We start from the raw sequence: 22,055 nt of genomic DNA on the forward strand, positions 1-22,055 counted from the left end.
AGGCTAGGTCAGACCAGGGTCATGTGTGAGGCTAGGTCAGACCAGGGTCATGTGTGAGGCTAGGTCAGACCAGGGTTGTGTGAGGCTAGGTCAGACCAAGGTCATGTGTGAGGCTAGGTCAGACCAAGGTCATGTATGAGGCTAGGGCAGACCAGGGTCAGGTGTGAGGCTAGGTCAGACCAGGGTCATGTGTGAGGCTAGGTCAGACCTGAGTCAGGTGTGAGGCTAGGTCAGACCAGGGTCATGTGTGAGGCTAGGTCAGACCAGGGTCATGTGTGAGGCTAGGTCAGACCAGGGTCATGTGTGAGGCTAGGTCAGATCAGGGTCATGTGTGAGGCTAGGTCAGACCAGGGTCATGTGTGAGGCTAGGGCAAACCAGGGTCATGTGTGAGACTAGGTCAGATCAGGGTCATGTGTGAGGCTAGGTCAGATCAGGGTCATGTGTGAGGCTAGGTCAGACCAAGGTCATGTGTGAGGCTAGGGCAAACCAGGGTCAGGTGTGAGGCTAGGTCAGACCAGGGTCAGGTGTGAGGCTAGGGCAGACCAGGGTCAGGTGTGAGGCTAGGTTAGACCAGGGCCAGGTGTCCGGTAGGCACATGTAGCAGGGGTCAGGTGGCTGTGCTACATGATAGATGTAGCAGGGGTCAGGTGGCTGTGCTACACGATAGATGTAGGAGGGGTCAGGTGGCTGTGCTACACGATAGATGTAGCAGGGGTCAGGTGGCTCTGCTACACGACAGATGTAGCAGGGGTCAGGTGGCTGTGCTACATGACAGATGTAGCAGGGGTCAGGTGGCTGTGCTACACTATAGATGTAGCAGGAATCAGGTGGCTGTGCTACACGACAGATGTAGCAGGGGTCAGGTGGCTGTGCTATACGATAGATGTAGCAGGGGGCCAGGTGAAAGAATGGCCCAACTCACCCACCTACACATGTATATGTATATACATAAACTTCCACACATGCACATATACATACCTATACATTTCAACATATACATATATATATATATATATATATATATATATATATATATATATATATATATATATATATATATATATATATATATATACAGACATATACATATATACACATGTACATATTCATATTTGCTGCCTTCATCCATTCCCGCCACCACCCTGCCACACATGAAATGGCACCCCCTCCCCCTGCGTGCACGCGAGGTAGCGTTAGGAAAAGACGACAAAGGCCACATTCGTTCACACTCAGTCTCTAACTGTCATGTATAATGCACCGAAACTACAGCTCCCTTTCCATATCCAAGCCCCACAAAACTTTCCATGGTTTACCCCAGATGCTTCACATGCCCTCATTCAATCCATTGACAGCATGTCGACCCCAGTATACCACATCGTTCCAATTCACTCTTTTCCTTGCATGCCTTTCACCCTCCTATATGTTCAGGCCCTAATCGCTCAAAATCTTTTTCACTCAATCCTTCCACATCTAATTTGATCTCCCACTTCTCGTTCCCTCCACCTCTGACACATAAGTCCTCGTTGTCAATCTTTCCTCACTCATTCTCTCCATGTGACCAAACCATTTCAAAACACCCTCTTCTGCTCTCTCAACCACACTCTTGTTATTACCACATCTCTCTTACCCTTTCATTACTGACTTGAGCAAACCACCTCACACCACATATTGTCCTCAAACATCTCATTTCTGGCACATTCACCCTCCTCCACACAACCCTATCTATAGCCCATGCCTTGCAACCATATAACATTGTTGGAACCACTATTCCTTCAAACATACCCGTTTTTGCTTTCTAAGATAACGTTCTCGCCTTCCACACATTCTTCAACGCTCCCAAAATCTTCGCCCCCTCCCCCACCCTGTGACTCACTTCCGCTTCCATGGTTCCATCCGCTGCCAAATCCACTCCCAGATATCTAAAACACTTCACTTACTCCAGTTTTTCTCCATTCAAACTTACCTCCCAATTGACTTGTCCCTCAACCCTACTGAACCTAATAACCTCACTCTTATTCAAATTTACTCTCAGCTTTCCTCTTTCACTCATTTTACTAAACCCAGTCACCAGCTTCTGCAGTTTCTCACATGAATCAGCCACCAGTGATGTATCATCAGCAAACAACAACTGACTCCCTTCCCAAGCCCTCTCATCCACAACAGACTGCATACTTGCCTCTCTCTCCAAAACCCTTGCATTCACCTCCCTAACAACCCCATCCATAAACAAATTAAACAACCATGGAGACATCACACACCCCTGCCGCAAACCTACATTCACTGAGAACCAATCACTTTCCTCTCTTCCTACACGTACACATGCCTTACATCCTCGATAAAAACTTTTCACTGCTTCTAGCAACTTGCCTCCTACACCATATACTCTCAATACCTTCCACAGAGCATCTCTATCAACTCTATCATATGCCTTCTCCAGATCCATAAATGCTATATACAAATCCATTTGCTTTTCTAAGTATTTCTCACATACATTCTTCAAAGCAAACACCTGATCCACACATCCTCTACCACTTCTGAAACCACACTGCTCTTCCCCAAACTGATGCTCTGTACATACCTTCACCCTCTCAATCAATACCCTCCCATATAATTTCCCAGGAATACTCAACAAACTTATACCTCTGTAGTTTGAACATTCACCTTTATCCCCTTTGCCTATGTAAAATGGCACTATGCATGCATTCCGCCAATCCTCAGGTTCTTCACCATGAACCAACATACACTGTATATCCTCACCAACCAGTTAACAACACAGTCACCCCCTTTTTTAATAAATTCCACAGCAATACCATCCAAACCTGCCACCTTGCCAGCTTTCATCTTCTGTAAGGCTTTCACTACCTTTTCTCTGTTTACCAAATCGTTCTCCCTAACCCTCTCACTTTGCACACCCACATTCAACAAAATACTCACTCCATCTCCCTCTCACTTCACCACTAGTTATTACCTCCCCATTTGCTCCCTTCACCGATCCCATTTGTTCTCTTGTCTTACGCACTTTATTTACTACCTTCCAAAACATCTTTTTATGCTCCCTAAAATTAAATGATACTCTCTCACCCCAACTCTCATTTGCCCTCTTTTTCACTTCTTGCACCTTTCTCTTGACCTCCTGCCTCTTTCTTTTAAACAACTCACAGTCATTTGCATTATTTCCCTGCAAAAATTGTTGAAATGCTTCTCTCTTCTCTTTCACTAACAATCTTACTCATTATTTCCCTGCAAAAATTGTCCAAATGCTTCTCTCTTCTCTTTCACTAACAATCTTACTCATTCATCCCACCACTCACTACCCTTTCTGATCTGCCCAACTCCCACTTTCCTCATCCCACAGGCATCTTTTGCGCAAGCCATCACTGCTTCCCTAAATACATCCCATTCCTCCCCCACTCCCCTTACGTCATTTGCTCTCACCATTTTCCATTCTACGTTCAATCTCTCCTGGTACTTCCTCACACAAGTCTCCTTTCATAGCTCACTTACTCTCACCACTCTCTTCACCCCAACATTCTATCTTCTTTTCTGAAAACCTCTACAAATCTTGACCTTCGCCTCCACAAAATAATGATCAGACATCCCTCCAGTTGCACCTCTCAGCACATTAACATCCCAAAGTCTCTCTTTCACATGCCTATCAACTAACACGTAATCCAATAACGCTCTCTGGCCATCTCTCCTACTTACATACGTATACAAGTGTATATCTCTCTTTATATATAATAGAGAACATTGGTTGTATGTATGTTAGAGACCATTGTTTATATGTTAGAGAACAGTTTTTGTATGCATGTTCGAGAACACCGTTTGTATGTATGTTTGAGAACTCTGGTTGTATGTATGTTTGAGAATGGTTGTATGTATGTTAGAGAACACTGGTTGTATGTTCGAGAACATTGGTTGTATGTATGTTCAAGAATGGTTGTATGTATGTTCAAGAACACTGGTTGTATGTGTGTCAGAGAACATTGGCTGTATGTATGTCAGAGAACATTCGTTCTATGTATGTCAGAGAACACTGGTTGTATGTATGTCACAGAACACTGGTTGTATGTATGTCAGAAAACACTGGTTGTATGTAGGTCAGAGAACATTGGTTTTATGTATGTTATAAAACATTTGTTGCAAGTATGTTATGAACATTGGTTGTATGTATAATAGAGAACACTGGTTGTATGTATCTAGGAACATAGTTGTATGTTAGAGAACACTGGATGTATGTGATAGAGAACACTGGTTGTATGCATGTTAGATAACATTGATTGTATGAATGTTAGAGAACACTGGTTGTATATATGTTAGAGAACACTTGTATGTATATTAGAGAACACTGGTTGCATGTGTGTTAGAGAACAGTGGTTGTGTGTGTTAGAGAACATTGGTTGTGTATATGTTAGACAACATTGGTTGTGTGTATGTTAGACAACATTGGTTGTGTGTACGTTTGAGAACATTGGTTGTGTGTATGTTAGACAACATTGGTTGTGTGTATGTTTGAGAACATTGGTAGTGTGTGTGTTAGAGAACACTGGTTGTGTGTATGTTTGAGAACATTGGTTGTGTGTATGTTTGAGAACATTGGTAGTGTGTATGTTAGAGAACATTGGTTGTGTGTATGTTAGAGAACATTGGTTGTGTGTATGTTAGAGAACATTGGTTGTGTGTATGTTAGAGAACATTGGTTGTGTGTATGTTAGAGAACATTGGTAGTGTGTATGTTAGAGAACATTGGTTGTGTGTATGTTAGAGAACATTGGTTGTGTGTGTGTTAGAGAACATTGGTAGTGTGTATGTTAGAGAACATTGGTTGTGTGTATGTTAGAGAACATTGGTTGTGTGTGTGTTAGAGAACATTGGTTGTGTGTATGCTTGAGAACATTGGTTGTATGTATGGTAGGTAACTTGTATCTGTCTTTCTTAAAAATACAACATAAGTTATATAAATTATTCATATTGTATAACAGTATATGATCATATGTCACAAACATATTACCTTCAAACTTTCCTAAGTATAATTCCATGTCCTTGTTTTACCCAAGGCCCCTCTCTAACTCAGAATCCTCTTGTCACCCCTTTCTAACTCAGAATCCTCTTGTCACCCCTTTCTAACTCAGAGTCCTCGTGTTACCGCTTTCTAACTCAGAATCCTCTTGTTACCCCTTTCTAACTCAGAGTCCTCGTGTCACCCCTTACTAACTCAAAGTCCTCGTGTTACCCCTTTCTAACTCAGAGTCCTCGTGTTACCGCTTTCTAACTCAGAATCCTCTTGTTACCCCTTTCTAACTCAGAGTTCTCGCGTTACCCCTTTCTAACTCAAAGTCCTCATGTTACCGCTTTCTAACTCAGAATCCTCTTGTCATCCCTTTCTAACTCAGAGTCCTCTTGTTACCCCTTTCTAAGTCAGAGTCCTCATGTTACTCCTTTCTAACTCAGAGTCCTTGTGTTACCCCTTACTAACTCAGAGTCCTCATCTTACCCCTTTCTAAGTCAGAGTCCTTGTGTTACCCCTTTCTAAGTCAGAGTCCTTGTGTTACCCCTTTCTAAGTCAGAGTCCTTGTGTTACCCCTTTCTAAGTCAAGAGTCCTCGTGTTACCCCTTTCTAAGTCAGAGTCCTTGTGTTACCCCTTTCTAAGTCAGAGTCCTTGTGTTACCCCTTTCTAAGTCAGAGTCCTTGTGTTACCCCTTTCTAAGTCAGAGTCCTTGTGTTACCCCTTTCTAAGTCAGAGTCCTAGGGGTCTCTTGATATACACATTGTCCTATCTATCTAGAGAGGTTAATGTAGACATAGAGGTTCCTGTCTACCTGGAGGTGCTACATCTACGAAGTGAGAGGAATTGGTATTGTTACTTGCTCTATCTGGAGATGTTAAAGCTAAACATGGATCCTATATGACCAAGCAGCTGCAACTATTGCTACTTATAATGGTGGTGGTGGTGGTGGTAGCAGCAATCATTGCCACTTAAAATGGTGGTGGTGGTGGTGGTAGCTGCAATCAGTGCCACTTTATTATAATGGTGGTGGTGGTGGTGGTGGTAGCTGCAATCACTGCCACTTATAATGGTGGTGGTGGTGGTGGTAGCTGCAATGACTGCCACTTATAATGGTGGTGGTGGTGGTGGTAGTTGCAATGACTGCCACTTATAATGGTGGTGGTGGTGGTGGTAGCTGCAATCACTGCCACTTATAATGGTGGTGGTGGTGGTGGTAGCTGCAATCACTGCCACTTATAATGGTGGTGGTGGTGGTGGTAGCTGCAATCACTGCCACTTATAATGGTGGTGGTGGTGGTGGTAGCTGCAATCACTGCCACTTATAATGGTGGTGGTGGTGGTGGTAGCTGCAATCAGTGCCACTTTATTATAATGGTGGTGGTGGTGGTGGTAGCTGCAATCACTGCCACTTATAATGGTGGTGGTGGTGGTGGTAGCTGCAATCAGTGCCACTTTATTATAATGGTGGTGGTGGTGGTGGTAGCTGCAATCACTGCCACTTATAATGGTGGTGGTGGTGGTGGTAGCTGCAATCACTGCCACTTATAATGGTGGTGGTGGTGGTAGCTGCAATCAGTGCCACTTTATTATAATGGTGGTGGTGGTGGTGGTAGCTGCAATCAGTGCCACTTTATTATAATGGTGGTGGTGGTGGTGGTAGCTGCAATCACTGCCACTTATAATGGTGGTGGTGGTGGTGGTAGCTGCAATCACTGCCACTTATAATGGTGGTGGTGGTGGTGGTAGCTGCAATCACTGCACTTATAATGGTGGTGGTGGTGGTGGTAGCTGCAATCACTGCCACTTATAATGGTGGTGGTGGTGGTGGTAGCTGCAATCAGTGCCACTTTATTATAATGGTGGTGGTGGTGGTGGTAGCTGCAATCAGTGCCACTTATAATGGTGGTGGTGGTGGTGGTAGCTGCAATCACTGCCACTTATAATGGTGGTGGTGGTGGTGGTAGCTGCAATCAGTGCCACTTTATTATAATGGTGGTGGTGGTGGTGGTAGCTGCAATCACTGCCACTTATAATGGTGGTGGTGGTGGTGGTAGCTGCAATCACTGCCACTTATAATGGTGGTGGTGGTGGTGGTAGCAGCAATCATTGCCACTTAAAATGGTGGTGGTGGTGGTGGTGGTAGCTGCAATCACTGCCACTTATAATGGTGGTGGTGGTGGTGGTAGCAGCAATCATTGCCACTTATAATGGTGGTGGTGGTGGTGGTAGCTGCAATCACTGCCACTTATAATGGTGGTGGTGGTGGTGGTAGCTGCAATCAGTGCCACTTTATTATAATGGTGGTGGTGGTGGTGGTAGCTGCAATCACTGCCACTTTATTATAATGGTGGTGGTGGTGGTGGTAGCTGCAATCACTGCCACTTATAATGGTGGTGGTGGTGGTGGTAGCTGCAATCAGTGCCACTTTATTATACTGGTGGTGGTGGTGGTGGTAGCTGCAATCACTGCCACTTATAATGGTGGTGGTGGTGGTGGTAGCTGCAATCAGTGCCACTTATAATGGTGGTGGTGGTGGTGGTAGCTGCAATCACTGCCACTTATAATGGTGGTGGTGGTGGTGGTAGCAGCAATCATTGCCACTTAAAATGGTGGTGGTGGTGGTGGTGGTAGCTGCAATCACTGCCACTTATAATGGTGGTGGTGGTGGTGGTAGCAGCAATCATTGCCACTTATAATGGTGGTGGTGGTGGTGGTAGCTGCAATCACTGCCACTTATAATGGTGGTGGTGGTGGTGGTAGCTGCAATCAGTGCCACTTTATTATAATGGTGGTGGTGGTGGTGGTAGCTGCAATCACTGCCACTTATAATGGTGGTGGTGGTGGTGGTAGCTGCAATCACTGCCACTTATAATGGTGGTGGTGGTGGTGGTAGCTGCAATCACTGCCACTTATAATGGTGGTGGTGGTGGTGGTAGCTGCAATCACTGCCACTTTATTATAATGGTGGTGGTGGTGGTGGTAGCTGCAATCACTGCCACTTATAATGGTGGTGGTGGTGGTGGTAGCTGCAATCACTGCCACTTATAATGGTGGTGGTGGTGGTGGTAGCTGCAATCAGTGCCACTTTATTATAATGGTGGTGGTGGTGGTGGTAGCTGCAATCACTGCCACTTATAATGGTGGTGGTGGTGGTGGTAGCTGCAATCACTGCCACTTATAATGGTGGTGGTGGTGGTGGTAGCAGCAATCATTGCCACTTAAAATGGTGGTGGTGGTGGTGGTGGTAGCTGCAATCACTGCCACTTATAATGGTGGTGGTGGTGGTGGTAGCAGCAATCATTGCCACTTATAATGGTGGTGGTGGTGGTGGTAGCTGCAATCACTGCCACTTATAATGGTGGTGGTGGTGGTGGTAGCTGCAATCAGTGCCACTTTATTATAATGGTGGTGGTGGTGGTGGTAGCTGCAATCAGTGCCACTTTATTATAATGGTGGTGGTGGTGGTGGTAGCTGCAATCACTGCCACTTTATTATAATGGTGGTGGTGGTGGTGGTAGCTGCAATCAGTGCCACTTTATTATAATGGTGGTGGTGGTGGTGGTAGCTGCAATCACTGCCACTTTATTATAATGGTGGTGGTGGTGGTGGTAGCTGCAATCACTGCCACTTATAATGGTGGTGGTGGTGGTGGTAGCTGCAATCACTGCCACTTATAATGGTGGTGGTGGTGGTGGTAGCTGCAATCACTGCCACTTATAATGGTGGTGGTGGTGGTGGTAGCTGCAATCAGTGCCACTTATTATAATGGTGGTGGTGGTGGTGGTAGCTGCAATCATGCCACTTATAATGGTGGTGGTGGTGGTGGTAGCTGCAATCAGTGCCACTTTATTATAATGGTGGTGGTGGTGGTGGTAGCTGCAATCACTGCCACTTATAATGGTGGTGGTGGTGGTGGTAGCTGCAATCAGTGCCACTTTATTATAATGGTGGTGGTGGTGGTGGTAGCTGCAATCACTGCCACTTATAATGGTGGTGGTGGTGGTGGTAGCTGCAATCACTGCCACTTATAATGGTGGTGGTGGTGGTGGTAGCTGCAATCAGTGCCACTTTATTATATGGTGGTGGTGGTGGTGGTAGCTGCAATCAGTGCCACTTTATTATAATGGTGGTGGTGGTGGTGGTAGCTGCAATCATGCCACTTATTAATGGTGGTGGTGGTGGTGGTAGCTGCAATCACTGCCACTTATAATGGTGGTGGTGGTGGTGGTAGCTGCAATCACTGCACTTATAATGGTGGTGGTGGTGGTGGTAGCTGCAATCACTGCCACTTATAATGGTGGTGGTGGTGGTGGTAGCTGCAATCACTGCCACTTATAATGGTGGTGGTGGTGGTGGTAGCTGCAATCACTGCCACTTATAATGGTGGTGGTGGTGGTGGTAGCTGCAATCAGTGCCACTTTATTATAATGGTGGTGGTGGTGGTGGTAGCTGCAATCAGTGCCACTTTATTATAATGGTGGTGGTGGTGGTGGTAGCTGCAATCAGTGCCACTTTATTATAATGGTGGTGGTGGTGGTGGTAGCTGCAATCAGTGCCACTTTATTATAATGGTGGTGGTGGTGGTGGTAGCTGCAATCAGTGCCACTTTATTATAATGGTGGTGGTGGTGGTGGTAGCTGCAATCAGTGCCACTTTATTATAATGGTGGTGGTGGTGGTGGTAGCTGCAATCAGTGCCACTTTATTATAATGGTGGTGGTGGTGGTGGTAGCAGAAATCATTAATAATTATCAACTCTCCTTCAACAGAGTTACCACCAGCTTTCCCACCAAGAGAAGTTCATGTGAAGGATGATGAAGACATCCATAATTACTTCCACCTCAGGAAGGAGATCGGCCGGTTAGTCTACCAGTACTCACACTACCAGTGCTCACACTACCAGTATTCACACTACCAGTACTCACACTACCAGTATTCACACTACCAGTGCTCACACTACCAGTATTCACACTACCAGTACTCACACTACCAGTACTCACACTACCAGTATTCACACTACCAGTGCTCACACTACCAGTATTCACACTACCGGTATTCACACTACCAGTACTCACACTACCAGCACTCACACTCATACCACCACTACTCACTAATACCTACACTACACATCATGCAATATATTACATATTCCTCCAGCCTACCTACAATATACTATATTTATCATTTATTTATTTTGCTTTGTCGCTGTCTCCTGCGTTTGCGAGGTAGCGCAAGGAAACAGATGAAAGAAATGGCCCAACCCACCCCCATACAAAATGTACACACACACACGCAAATATACATACCTATACATCTCAATGTACACATATATATACACACACAGACACATACATATATACCCATGCACACAATTCACACTGTCTGCCCCTATTCATTCCCATCGCCACCTCGCCACACATGGAATACCATCCCCCTCCCCCCTCATGTGTGCGAGGTAACACTAGGAAAAGACAACAAAGGCCCCATTTGTTCACACTCAGTCTCCAGCTGTCACGCAATAATGCCCGAAACCACAGCTCCCTTTCCACATCCAGGCCCCACACAACTTTCCATGGTTTACCCCAGACGCTTCACATGCCCTGATTCAATCCACTGACAGCACGTCAATCCCGGTATACCACATCGATCCAATTCACTCTATTCCTTGCCCGCCTTTCACCCTCCTGCATGTTCAGGCCCCGATCACACAAAATCTTTTTCACTCCATCTTTCCACCTCCAATTTGGTCTCCCACTTCTCGTTCCCTCCACCTCCGACACATATATCCTCTTGGTCAATCTTTCCTCACTCATTCTCTCCATGTGCCCAAACCATTTCAAAACACCCTCTTCTGCTCTCTCAATCACGCTCTTTTTATTTCCACACATCTCTCTTACCCTTACATTACTTACTCGATCAAACCACCTCACACCACACATTGTCCTCAAACATCTCATTTCCAGCACATCCACCCTCCTGCGCACAACTCTATCAATAGCCCACGCCTCGCAACCATACAACATTGTTGGAACCACCATTCCTTCAAACATACCCATTTTTGCTTTCCGAGATAATGTTCTCGACTTCCACACATTCTTCAAGGCTCCCAGGATTTTCGCCCCCTCCCCCACCCTATGATTCACTTCCGCTTCCATGGTTCCATCCGCTGCCAGATCCACTCCCAGATATCTAAAACACTTTACTTCCTCCAGTTTTTCTCCATTCAAACTTACCTCCCAATTGAATTGACCCTCAACCCTACTGTACCTAATAACCTTGCTCTTATTCACATTTACTCTTAACTTTCTTCTTTCACACACTTTACCAAACTCAGTCACCAGCTTCTGCAGTTTCTCACATGAATCAGCCACCAGCGCTGTATCATCAGCGAACAACAACTGACTCACTTTCCAAGCTCTCTCATCCACAACAGACTTCATACTTGCCCCTCTTTCCAAAACTCTTGCATTCACCTCCCTAACAACCCCATCCATAAACAAATTAAACAACCATGGAGACATCACACACCCCTGCCGCAAACTTACATTCACTGAGAACCAATCACTTTCCTCTCTTCCTACACGTACACATGCCTTACATCCTCAATAAAAACTTTTCACTGCTTCTAACAACTTGCCTCCCACACCATATATTCTTAATACCTTCCACAGAGCATCTCTATCAACTCTATCATTTGCCTTCTCCAGATCCATAAATGCTACATACAAATCCATTTGCTTTTCTAAGTATTTCTCACATACATTCTTCAAAGCAAACACCTGATCCACACATCCTCTACCACTTCTGAAACCACACTGCTCTTCCCCAATCTGATGCTCTGTACATGCCTTCACCCTCTCAATCAATACCCTCCCATATAATTTACCAGGAATACTCAACAAACTTATACCTCTGTAATTTGAGCACTCACTCTTATCCCCTTTGCCTTTGTACAATGGCACTATGCACGCATTCCGCCAATCCTCAGGCACCTCACCGTGAGTCATACATACATTAAATAACCTTACCAACCAGTCAACAATACAGTCACCCCCTTTTTTAATAAATTCCACTGCAATACCATCCAAACCTGCTGCCTTGCCGGCTTTCATCTTCCGCAAAGCTTTTACTACCTCTTCTCTGTTTACCAAATCATTTTCCCTAACCCTCTCACTTTGCACACCACCTCGACCAAAACACCCTATATCTGCCACTCTATCATCAAACACATTCAACAAACCTTCAAAATACTCACTCCATCTCCTTCTCACATCACCACTACTTGTTATCACCTCCCCATTTGCGCTCTTCACTGAAGTTCCCATTTGCTCCCTTGTCTTACGCACTTTATTTACCTGCTTCCAAAACATCTTTTTATTCTCCCTAAAATTTAATGATACTCTCTCACCCCAACTCTCATTTGCCCTCTTTTTCACCTCTTGCACCTTTCTCTTGACCTCATGTCTCTTTCTTTTATACATCTCCCACTCAATTGCATTTTTTCCCTGCAAAAATCGTCCAAATGTCTCTCTCTTCTCTTTCACTAATAATCTTACTTCTTCATCCCACCACTCACTACCCTTTCTAATCAACCCACCTCCCACTCTTCTCATACCACAAGCATCTTTTGCGCAATCCATCACTGATTCCCTAAATACATCCCATTCCTCCCCCACTCCCCTTACATCCATTGTTCTCACCTTTTTCCATTCTGTACTCAGTCTCTCCTGGTACTTCCTCACACAAGTCTCCTTCCCAAGCTCACTTACTCTCACCACCCTCTTCACCCCAACATTCACTCTTCTTTTCTAAAAACCCATACAAATCTTCACCTTAGCCTCCACAAGATAATGATCAGACATCCCTCCAGTTGCACCTCTAAGCACATTAACATCCAAAAGTCTCTCTTTTGCACGCCTGTCAATTAACATGTAATCCAATAATGCTCTCTGGCCATCTCTCCTACTTACATACGTATACTTATGTATATCTCGCTTTTTAAACCAGGTATTCCAATCACCAGTCCTTTTTCAGCACATAAATCTACAAGCTCTTCACCATTTCCATTTACAACACTGAACACCCCATGTATACCAATTATTCCCTCAACTGCCACATTACTCACCTTTGCATTCAAATCACCCATCACTATAACCCGGTCTCGTGCATCAAAACCACTAACACACTCATTCAGCTGCTCCCAAAACACTTGCCTCTCATGATCTTTCTTCTCATGCCCAGGTGCATATGCACCAATAATCACCCATCTCTCTTTATCAACTTTCAGTTTTACCCATATTAATCGAGAATTTACTTTCTTACATTCTATCACATACTCCCACAACTCCTGTTTCAGGAGTACTGCTACTCCTTCCCTTGCTCTTGTCATCTCACTAACCCCTGACTTTACCCCCAAGACATTCCCAAACCACTCTTCCCCTTTACCCTTGAGCTACGTTTCACTCAGAGCCAAAACATCCAGGTTCCTTTCCTCACACATACTACCTATCTCTCCTTTTTTCACATCTTGGTTACATCCACACACATTAGACACCCCACTCTAAATATATAATATATAATATATAATATATTACATATTCTTCCACCCTACCTACACTATACATCATATATTACATAATTCTCCACCCTACCTACAATATACATCATATACTACATTACATACTCCTCCACTCTACCTATGCAATACAACATATAATACATTACATACTCCTCCACCCTACCTACACTATACATCATGTAATATATTACATATTCCTCCACCCTACCTACACATACATCATATATTACATATTCCTCCACCCTACCTTCACTATACATCATATAATATATTACATATTCCTCCACCCTACCTACACTATACACTATATAATCTTTTTTTTTTTTTTTTTTATACTTTGTCGCTGTCTCCCGCGTTTGCGAGGTAGCGCAAGGAAACAGACGAAAGAAATGGCCCAACCCCCCCCATACACATGTATATACATACGTCCACACACGCAAATATACATACCTACACAGCTTTCCATGGTTTACCCCAGACGCTTCACATGCCTTGATTCAATCCACTGAGAGCACGTCAACCCCGGTATACCACATCGCTCCAATTCACTCTATTCCTTGCCCTCCTTTCACCTTCCTGCATGTTCAGGCCCCGATCACACAAAATCTTTTTCACTCCATCTTTCCACCTCCAATTTGGTCTCCCTCTTCTCCTCGTTCCCTCCACCTCCGACACATATATCCTCTTGGTCAATCTTTCCTCACTCATTCTCTCCATGTGCCCAAACCACTTCAAAACACCCTCTTCTGCTCTCTCAACCAAGCTCTTTTTATTTCCACACATCTCTCTTACCCTTACGTTACTCACTCGATCAAACCACCTCACACCACACATTGTCCTCAAACATCTCATTTCCAGCACATCCATCCTCCTGCGCACAACTCTATCCATAGCCCACGCCTCGCAACCATACAACATTGTTGGAACCACTATTCCTTCAAACATACCCATTTTTGCTTTCCGAGATAATGTTCTCGACTTCCACACATTCTTCAAGGCCCCCAGAATTTTCGCCCCCTCCCCCACCCTATGATCCACTTCCGCTTCCATGGTTCCATCCGCTGCCAGATCCACTCCCAGATATCTAGAACACTTCACTTCCTCCAGTTTTTCTCCATTCAAACTCACCTCCCAATTGACTTGACCCTCAACCCTACTGTACCTAATAACCTTGCTCTTATTCACATTTACTCTTAACTTTCTTCTTCCACACACTTTACCAAACTCAGTCACCAGCTTCTGCAGTTTCTCACATGAATCAGCCACCAGCGCTGTATCATCAGCGAACAACAACTGACTCACTTCCCAAGCTCTCTCATCCCTAACAGACTTCATACTTGCCCCTCTTTCCAAAACTCTTGCATTTACCTCCCAAACAACCCCATCCATAAACAAATTAAACAACCATGGAGACATCACACACCCCTGCCGCAAACCTACATTCACTGAGAACCAATCACTTTCCTCTCTTCCTACACGTACACATGCCTTACATCCTCGATAAAAACTTTTCACTGCTTCTAACAACTTTCCTCCCACACCATATATTCTTAATACCTTCCACAGAGCATCTCTATCAACTCTATCATATGCCTTCTCCAGATCCATAAATGCTACATACAAATCCATTTGCTTTTCTAAGTATTTCTCACATACATTCTTCAAAGCAAACACCTGATCCACACATCCTCTACCACTTCTGAAACCACTTCTGAAACCACATTATATAATATATTACATATTTCTCCACCCTACCTACACTACACATCATGTAATATATTACATATTCCTCCACCCTACCTACACTATACATCATATAATATATTACATATTCCTCCACCCTACCTACACTACACATCATGTAATATATTACATATTCCTCCACCCTACCTACACTACACATCATGTAATATATTACATATTCCTCCACCCTACCTACACTATACATCATGTAATATATTACATATTCCTCCACCCTACCTACACTACACATGATGTAATATATTACATATTCCTCCACCCTACCTACAATATACATCATGTAATATATTACATATTCCTCCACCCTACCTACACTATACATCATATAATATATTACATATTCCTCCACCCTACAAGCACTATACATCATATAATATATTACATATTCCTCCACCCTACCTACACTATACATCATGTAATATATTACATATTCCTCCACCCTACCTACACTACACATCATGCAATATATTACATATTCCTCCACCCTACCTACACTACACATGATGTAATATATTACATATTCCTCCACCCTACCTACACTACACATGATGTAATATATTACATATTCCTCCACCCTACCTACACTACACATGATGTAATATATTACATATTCCTCCACCCTACCTACACTATACATCATATAATATATTACATATTCCTCCACTATACCTACACCAAACATCATGTAATATATTACATATTCCTCCACCCTACCTACACTATACATCATATAATACATTACATACTCCTCCACCCTACCTACACTATATATCATATAATATATTACATTCCTCCACCCTACCTACACTATATATCATATAATATATTACATATTCCTCCACCCTACCTACACAATACATCATATATTACATATTCCTCCACCCTACCTACACTATACATCATGTAATATATTACATATTCCTCCACCCTACCTATACTATACATCATATATTACATATTCCTCCACCCTACCTACACTACACATCATGTAATATATTACATATTCCTCCACCCTACCTACACTATACATCATATAATATATTACATATTCCTCCACCCTACCTACACTATACATCATATAATATATTACATATTCCTCCACCCTACCTACACTACACATCATGTAATATATTACATATTCTTCCACCCTACCTACACTACACATCATGTAATATATTACATATTCCTCCACCCTACCTACACTATACATCATATATTACATATTCCTCCACCCTACTTACACTATACATCATGTAATATATTACATATTCCTCCATCCTACCTATAATATACATCATATAATATATTACATATTCCTCCACTTTACCTACACTATACATCATATATTACATATTCCTCCACCCTACCTACACTATACATCATATAATATATTACATATTCCTCCACCCTACTTACACTATACATCATGTAATATATTACTTATTCCTCCACCCTTCCTACACTATACATCATATATTACATATTCCTCCACCCTACCTACACTATACATCATATAATATATTACATATTCCTCCACCCTACCTACACTATACATCATATAATATATTACATATTCCTCCACCCTACCTACACTATACATCATATAATATATTACATATTCCTCCACCCTTCCTACACTATACATCATATATTACATATTCCTCCACCCTACCTACACTATACATCATATAATATATTACATATTCCTCCACCCTACCTACACTATACATCATATAATATGTTACATATTCCTCCACCCTACCTACACTATACATCATACAATATATTACATATTCCTCCACCCTACCTACACTATACATCATACAATATATTACATATTCCTCCACCCTACCTATAACATACATCATATAATATATTACATATTCCTCCACCCTACTTACACTATACATCATGTAATATATTACATATTCCTCCACCCTTCCTACACTATACATCATATATTACATATTCCTCCACCCTACCTACACTATACATCATATAATATATTACATATTCCTCCACCCTACCTACACTATACATCAGGTAATATATTACATATTCCTCCACCCTACCTACAATATACATAATGTATTACATATTCCTCCACCCTACCTACAATATACATCATATAAGTTTTTTTTCATACTATTCGCCATCTCCCATGTTGGTGAGGTAGCGTTAAGAACAGAGGACTGAGCCTTTGAGGGAAATCCTCACTTGGCCCCCTTCTCTGTTCCTCCTTTTGGAAAATTAAAAACGAGAGGGGAGGATTTCCTCCCCCCGCTCCCTCCCCTTTTAGTCGCCTTCTGCGATACGCATGGAATACGTGGGAAATATTCTTTCTTCCCTATCCCTAGGGATAACATCATATAATACATTATATATTCCTCCACCCTACCTACAATATAAATCATATAATATACTACATATTCCTCCACCCTTCCTACACAACACATCATATATTACATATTCCTCCACCCTACCTACACTATACATCATATAATATATTACATATCCCTCCACCCTACCTACACTATACATCATATAATATATTACATATTCCTCCACCCTACCTACACTATACATCATGTAATATATTACATATTCCTCCACCCTACCTACAATATATATCATATAATACATTACATATTCCTCCACCCTACCTACACTATACATCATGAAATATATTACATATTCCTCCACCCTACCTACACTGTACATAATATACTATATATTCCTCCTTCCTACCTACACTGTACATCATATAATTTATTACATATTCCTCCACCCTACCTACAATATACATCATATAATATATTACATATTCCTCCACCCTACCTACACTATACATCATGTAATATATCACATATTCCTCCACCCTACCTACACTATACATCATATAATATATTACATATTCCTCCACCCTACCTACACTATACATCATGTAATATATTACATATTCCTCCACCCTAACTACAATATATATCATATAATACATTACATATTCCTCCACCCTACCTACACTGTACATCATATATTACATATTCCTTCATCCTACCTACACTGTACATCATATAATATTTTACATATTCCTCCACCCTACCTAAACTATACATCATGTAATATATTACATGTTCATTCACCCTACCTACAATATACAACATATAATATATTGCATATTCCTCCACCCTACCTACACTATACATCATATATTACATATTCCTCCACCCCTACCTACAACTTACATCATATAATATATTACATATTCCTCCACCCTACCTCCACTATACATCATGTAATATATTACATATTCTTCCACCCTACCTACACTATACATCATATAATATATTACATATTCCTCCACCCTACCTACACTACACATCATGTAATATATTACATATTCCTCCACCCTACCTACACTATACATCATATAATATATTACATATTCCTCCACCCTACCTACACTACACATCATGTAATATATTACATATTCCTCCACCCTACCTCCACTATACATCATGTAATATATTACATATTCCTCCACCCTACCTACACTATACATCATATATTACATATTCCTCCATCCTACCTACACTATGCATCATATATTACATATTCCTCCACCCCTACCTACAATATACATCATATAATTTATTACATATTCCTCCACCCTACCTCCACTATACATCATGTAATATATTACATATTCCTCCACCCTACCTAAACTATACATCATATAATATATTACATATTCCTCCACCCTACCTACAATATACATCATATAATATATCACTCATTCCTCCACCCTACCTACATTCTACATCATATATTACATATTCCTCCACCCTACGTACAATATACATCATATATTACATATTCCTCCACCCTACCTATATCTATAGCATATAATTACATTTGTCATGTAACTTTTTCAGATATCATGACAGTCTGGAGTGTAATTGTTAACTATCCATGAAGTGAAGTGTTCGTTATTGACATCAGTAAACTTACAGAATTGTGATCAGCTTGTTAATGAGCTTTTGTGAACGTATATGACATGTAGTCTTTATCTTTCTTTGCATAAAATGAACTAGCTTATGAAACATATCAGTCTAATTCTGCTGTTGTATGTTATAATCTTGCTCAATACGTAAGTGTATTAGGAAAAGATAAGCTGCTAAAAGAAACACCTGCACCAAGTCACTGGTCACCTCAAGCTTGACTTGACTTTCAACCTTCAAAGATAATCTGTCAATCATGTACTCTACAGTCCAGGTCAAGACCCACCTACACTACGGGTCAAGACCCACCTACATAATGGGTCAGGTGTACAGTCCAGGTCAGAACCCACCTACACTACAGGTCAGGCGTACAGTCAAGGTCAGGACCCACCCACACTATGGGTCAAGACCCACCTACACTATGGGTCAGGAGTACAGTCCAGGTCAGAACCCACCTACACTACAGGTCAGGTATACAGTCCAGGTCAGGAACCACCTACACTACAGGTTAGGTGTACAGTCCAGGTCAGGACCCACTTACACTATGGGTCAGGCGTACAGTCCAGGTCAGGACCCACCTACACTAGAGGTCAGGTGTACAGTCAAGGTCAGAACCCACCTACACTACAGGTTAGGTGTAAAGTCCAGGTCAGGACCCACCTACACTACAGGTTAGGTGTACAGTCCAGGTCAGGACCCACCTACACTACAGGTCAGGTGTACAGTCAAGGTCAGAACCCATTAAACTACAGGTCAGGTGTGCAGTCCAGGTCAGGACCCACCTACACAACAGGTCAGGTGTACGGGCCAGTTGAGGACCCAACTACACTACAGGTTAAGTGTACAGTCCAGGTCAGGACCCACCTACACTACAGGTTAGGTGTACAGTCCATGTCAGAGCCCACCTACACTACAGGTCAAGTGTGCAGTCCAGGTCAGGACCCACCTACACAACAGGTCAGGTGTACGGGCCAGTTGAGGACCTACCTACACTACAGGTCAGGTGTACAGTCCAAGTCAGGACCCACCTACACTACAGGTCAAGTGTGCAGTCCAGGTCAGGACCCACCTACACTACAGGTTAGGTGTACAGTCCAAGTCAGGACCCACCTACACTACAGGTCAGGTGTACAGTCCAGGTCAGGACCCACCCACACTATGGGTCCGATGTATAGTCCTGGTCAGGATCCACCTGCACTATGGGGCAGGTGTACAGACCAGGTCAGGATCCATCTGCACTATGGGGCAGGTGTACAGGCCAAGTCAGGATCCACATGTACTATGGGGCAGGTGTACAGGCCAGGTCAGGACCCACCCACACTATGGGGAACGTGTACAGACCAGGTCAGGACCCATTTGCACTATGGGTCAGGTGTACAGGCCAGGTCAGGACTCACCTGCACTATGAGGCAGGTGTACAGGCCAGGTAAGGATCCACCTGCACTATGGGGCAGGTGTACAGGCCAGGTCAGAATCCACCTGCACTATGGGGTAGGTGAACAGGCCAGGTAAGGATCCACCTGCACTATGGAAGTGTCAGCCGGTAGGATCCACCTGAATGGCGGTACAGGCCAGGTCAGGATCCACCTGCAGTATAGGGCAGGTGTACAGGCCAGGTAAGGATCCACCTGCACTATGGGGCAGGTGTACAGGCCAGGTCAGGATCCACCTGCACTATGAGGCAGGTGTACAGGCCAGGTCAGGATCCACCTGCACTATGGGAGGTGACAGGCCAGGTCAGGACCCACCTGCACTATGGGGTAGGTGAACAGGCCAGGTCAGGATCCACCTGCACTATGGGGTAGGTGAACAGGCCAGGTCAGGACCCACCTGCACTATGGGGCAGGTGTACAGGCCAGGTCAGGATCCACCTGCACTATGAGGCAGGTGTACAGGCCAGGTCAGGATCCACCTGCACTATGGGGTAGGTGAACAGGCCAGGTCAGGACCCACCTGCACTATGGGGTAGGTGAACAGGCCAGGTCAGGACCCACCTGCACTATGGGGTAGGTGAACAGGCCAGGTCAGGACCCACCTGCATTATGAGGCAGGTGTACAGGCCAGGTCAGGATCCACTTGCACTATGAGGCAGGTGTACAGGCCAGGTCAGGACCCACCTGCACTATGAGGCAGGTGTACAGGCCAGGTCAGGATCCACCTGCACTATGGGGCAGGTGTACAGGCCAGGTCAGGATCCACCTGCACTATGGGGTAGGTGAACAGGCCAGGTCAGGACCCACCTGCACTATGAGGCAGGTGTACAGGCCAGGTCAGGATCCACTTGCACTATGAGGCAGGTGTACAGGCCAGGTCAGGACCCACCTGCACTATGAGGCAGGTGTACAGGCCAGGTAAGGATCCACCTGCACTATGAGGCAGGTGTACAGGCCAGGTCAGGATCCACCTGCACTATGGGGTAGGTGAACAGGCCAGGTCAGGACCCACCTGCACTATGGGGTAGGTGAACAGGCCAGGTCAGGACCCACCTGCACTATGAGGCAGGTGTACAGGCCAGGTAAGGATCCACCTGCAATATGAGGCAGGTGTACAGGCCAGGTCAGGATCCACCTGCACTATGGGGTAGGTGAACAGGCCAGGTCAGGACCTACCTGCACTATGGGGTAGGTGAACAGGCCAGGTCAGGACCCACCTGCACTATGGGGCAGGTGTACAGGCCAGGTCATGATCCACCTGCACTATGAGGCA

General features: G+C 43.7%; 1 protein-coding gene across 3 annotated transcripts in view; it reads left to right on the forward strand.

Moving 5' to 3' along the window:
* Window positions 1-22,055, forward strand: part of LOC139751993 (uncharacterized) — a 94,231-nt gene that overhangs the window by 37,375 nt on the left and 34,801 nt on the right. For 2 of the 3 annotated variants that reach the window (XM_071667748.1, XM_071667749.1), the window contains one exon: window positions 9,779-9,869. The exons of the other annotated variant lie outside the window; for it this stretch is intronic. In XM_071667748.1, the coding sequence (XP_071523849.1) occupies window positions 9,779-9,869 (91 nt within the window). The remainder of the gene's footprint in view (window positions 1-9,778; window positions 9,870-22,055) is intronic. 3 annotated transcript variants of the gene reach the window in all.

Source organism: Panulirus ornatus, chromosome 12 (assembly GCF_036320965.1).
Source record: "Panulirus ornatus isolate Po-2019 chromosome 12, ASM3632096v1, whole genome shotgun sequence".
NCBI classification, from domain to species: Eukaryota; Metazoa; Arthropoda; class Malacostraca; order Decapoda; family Palinuridae; genus Panulirus; species Panulirus ornatus.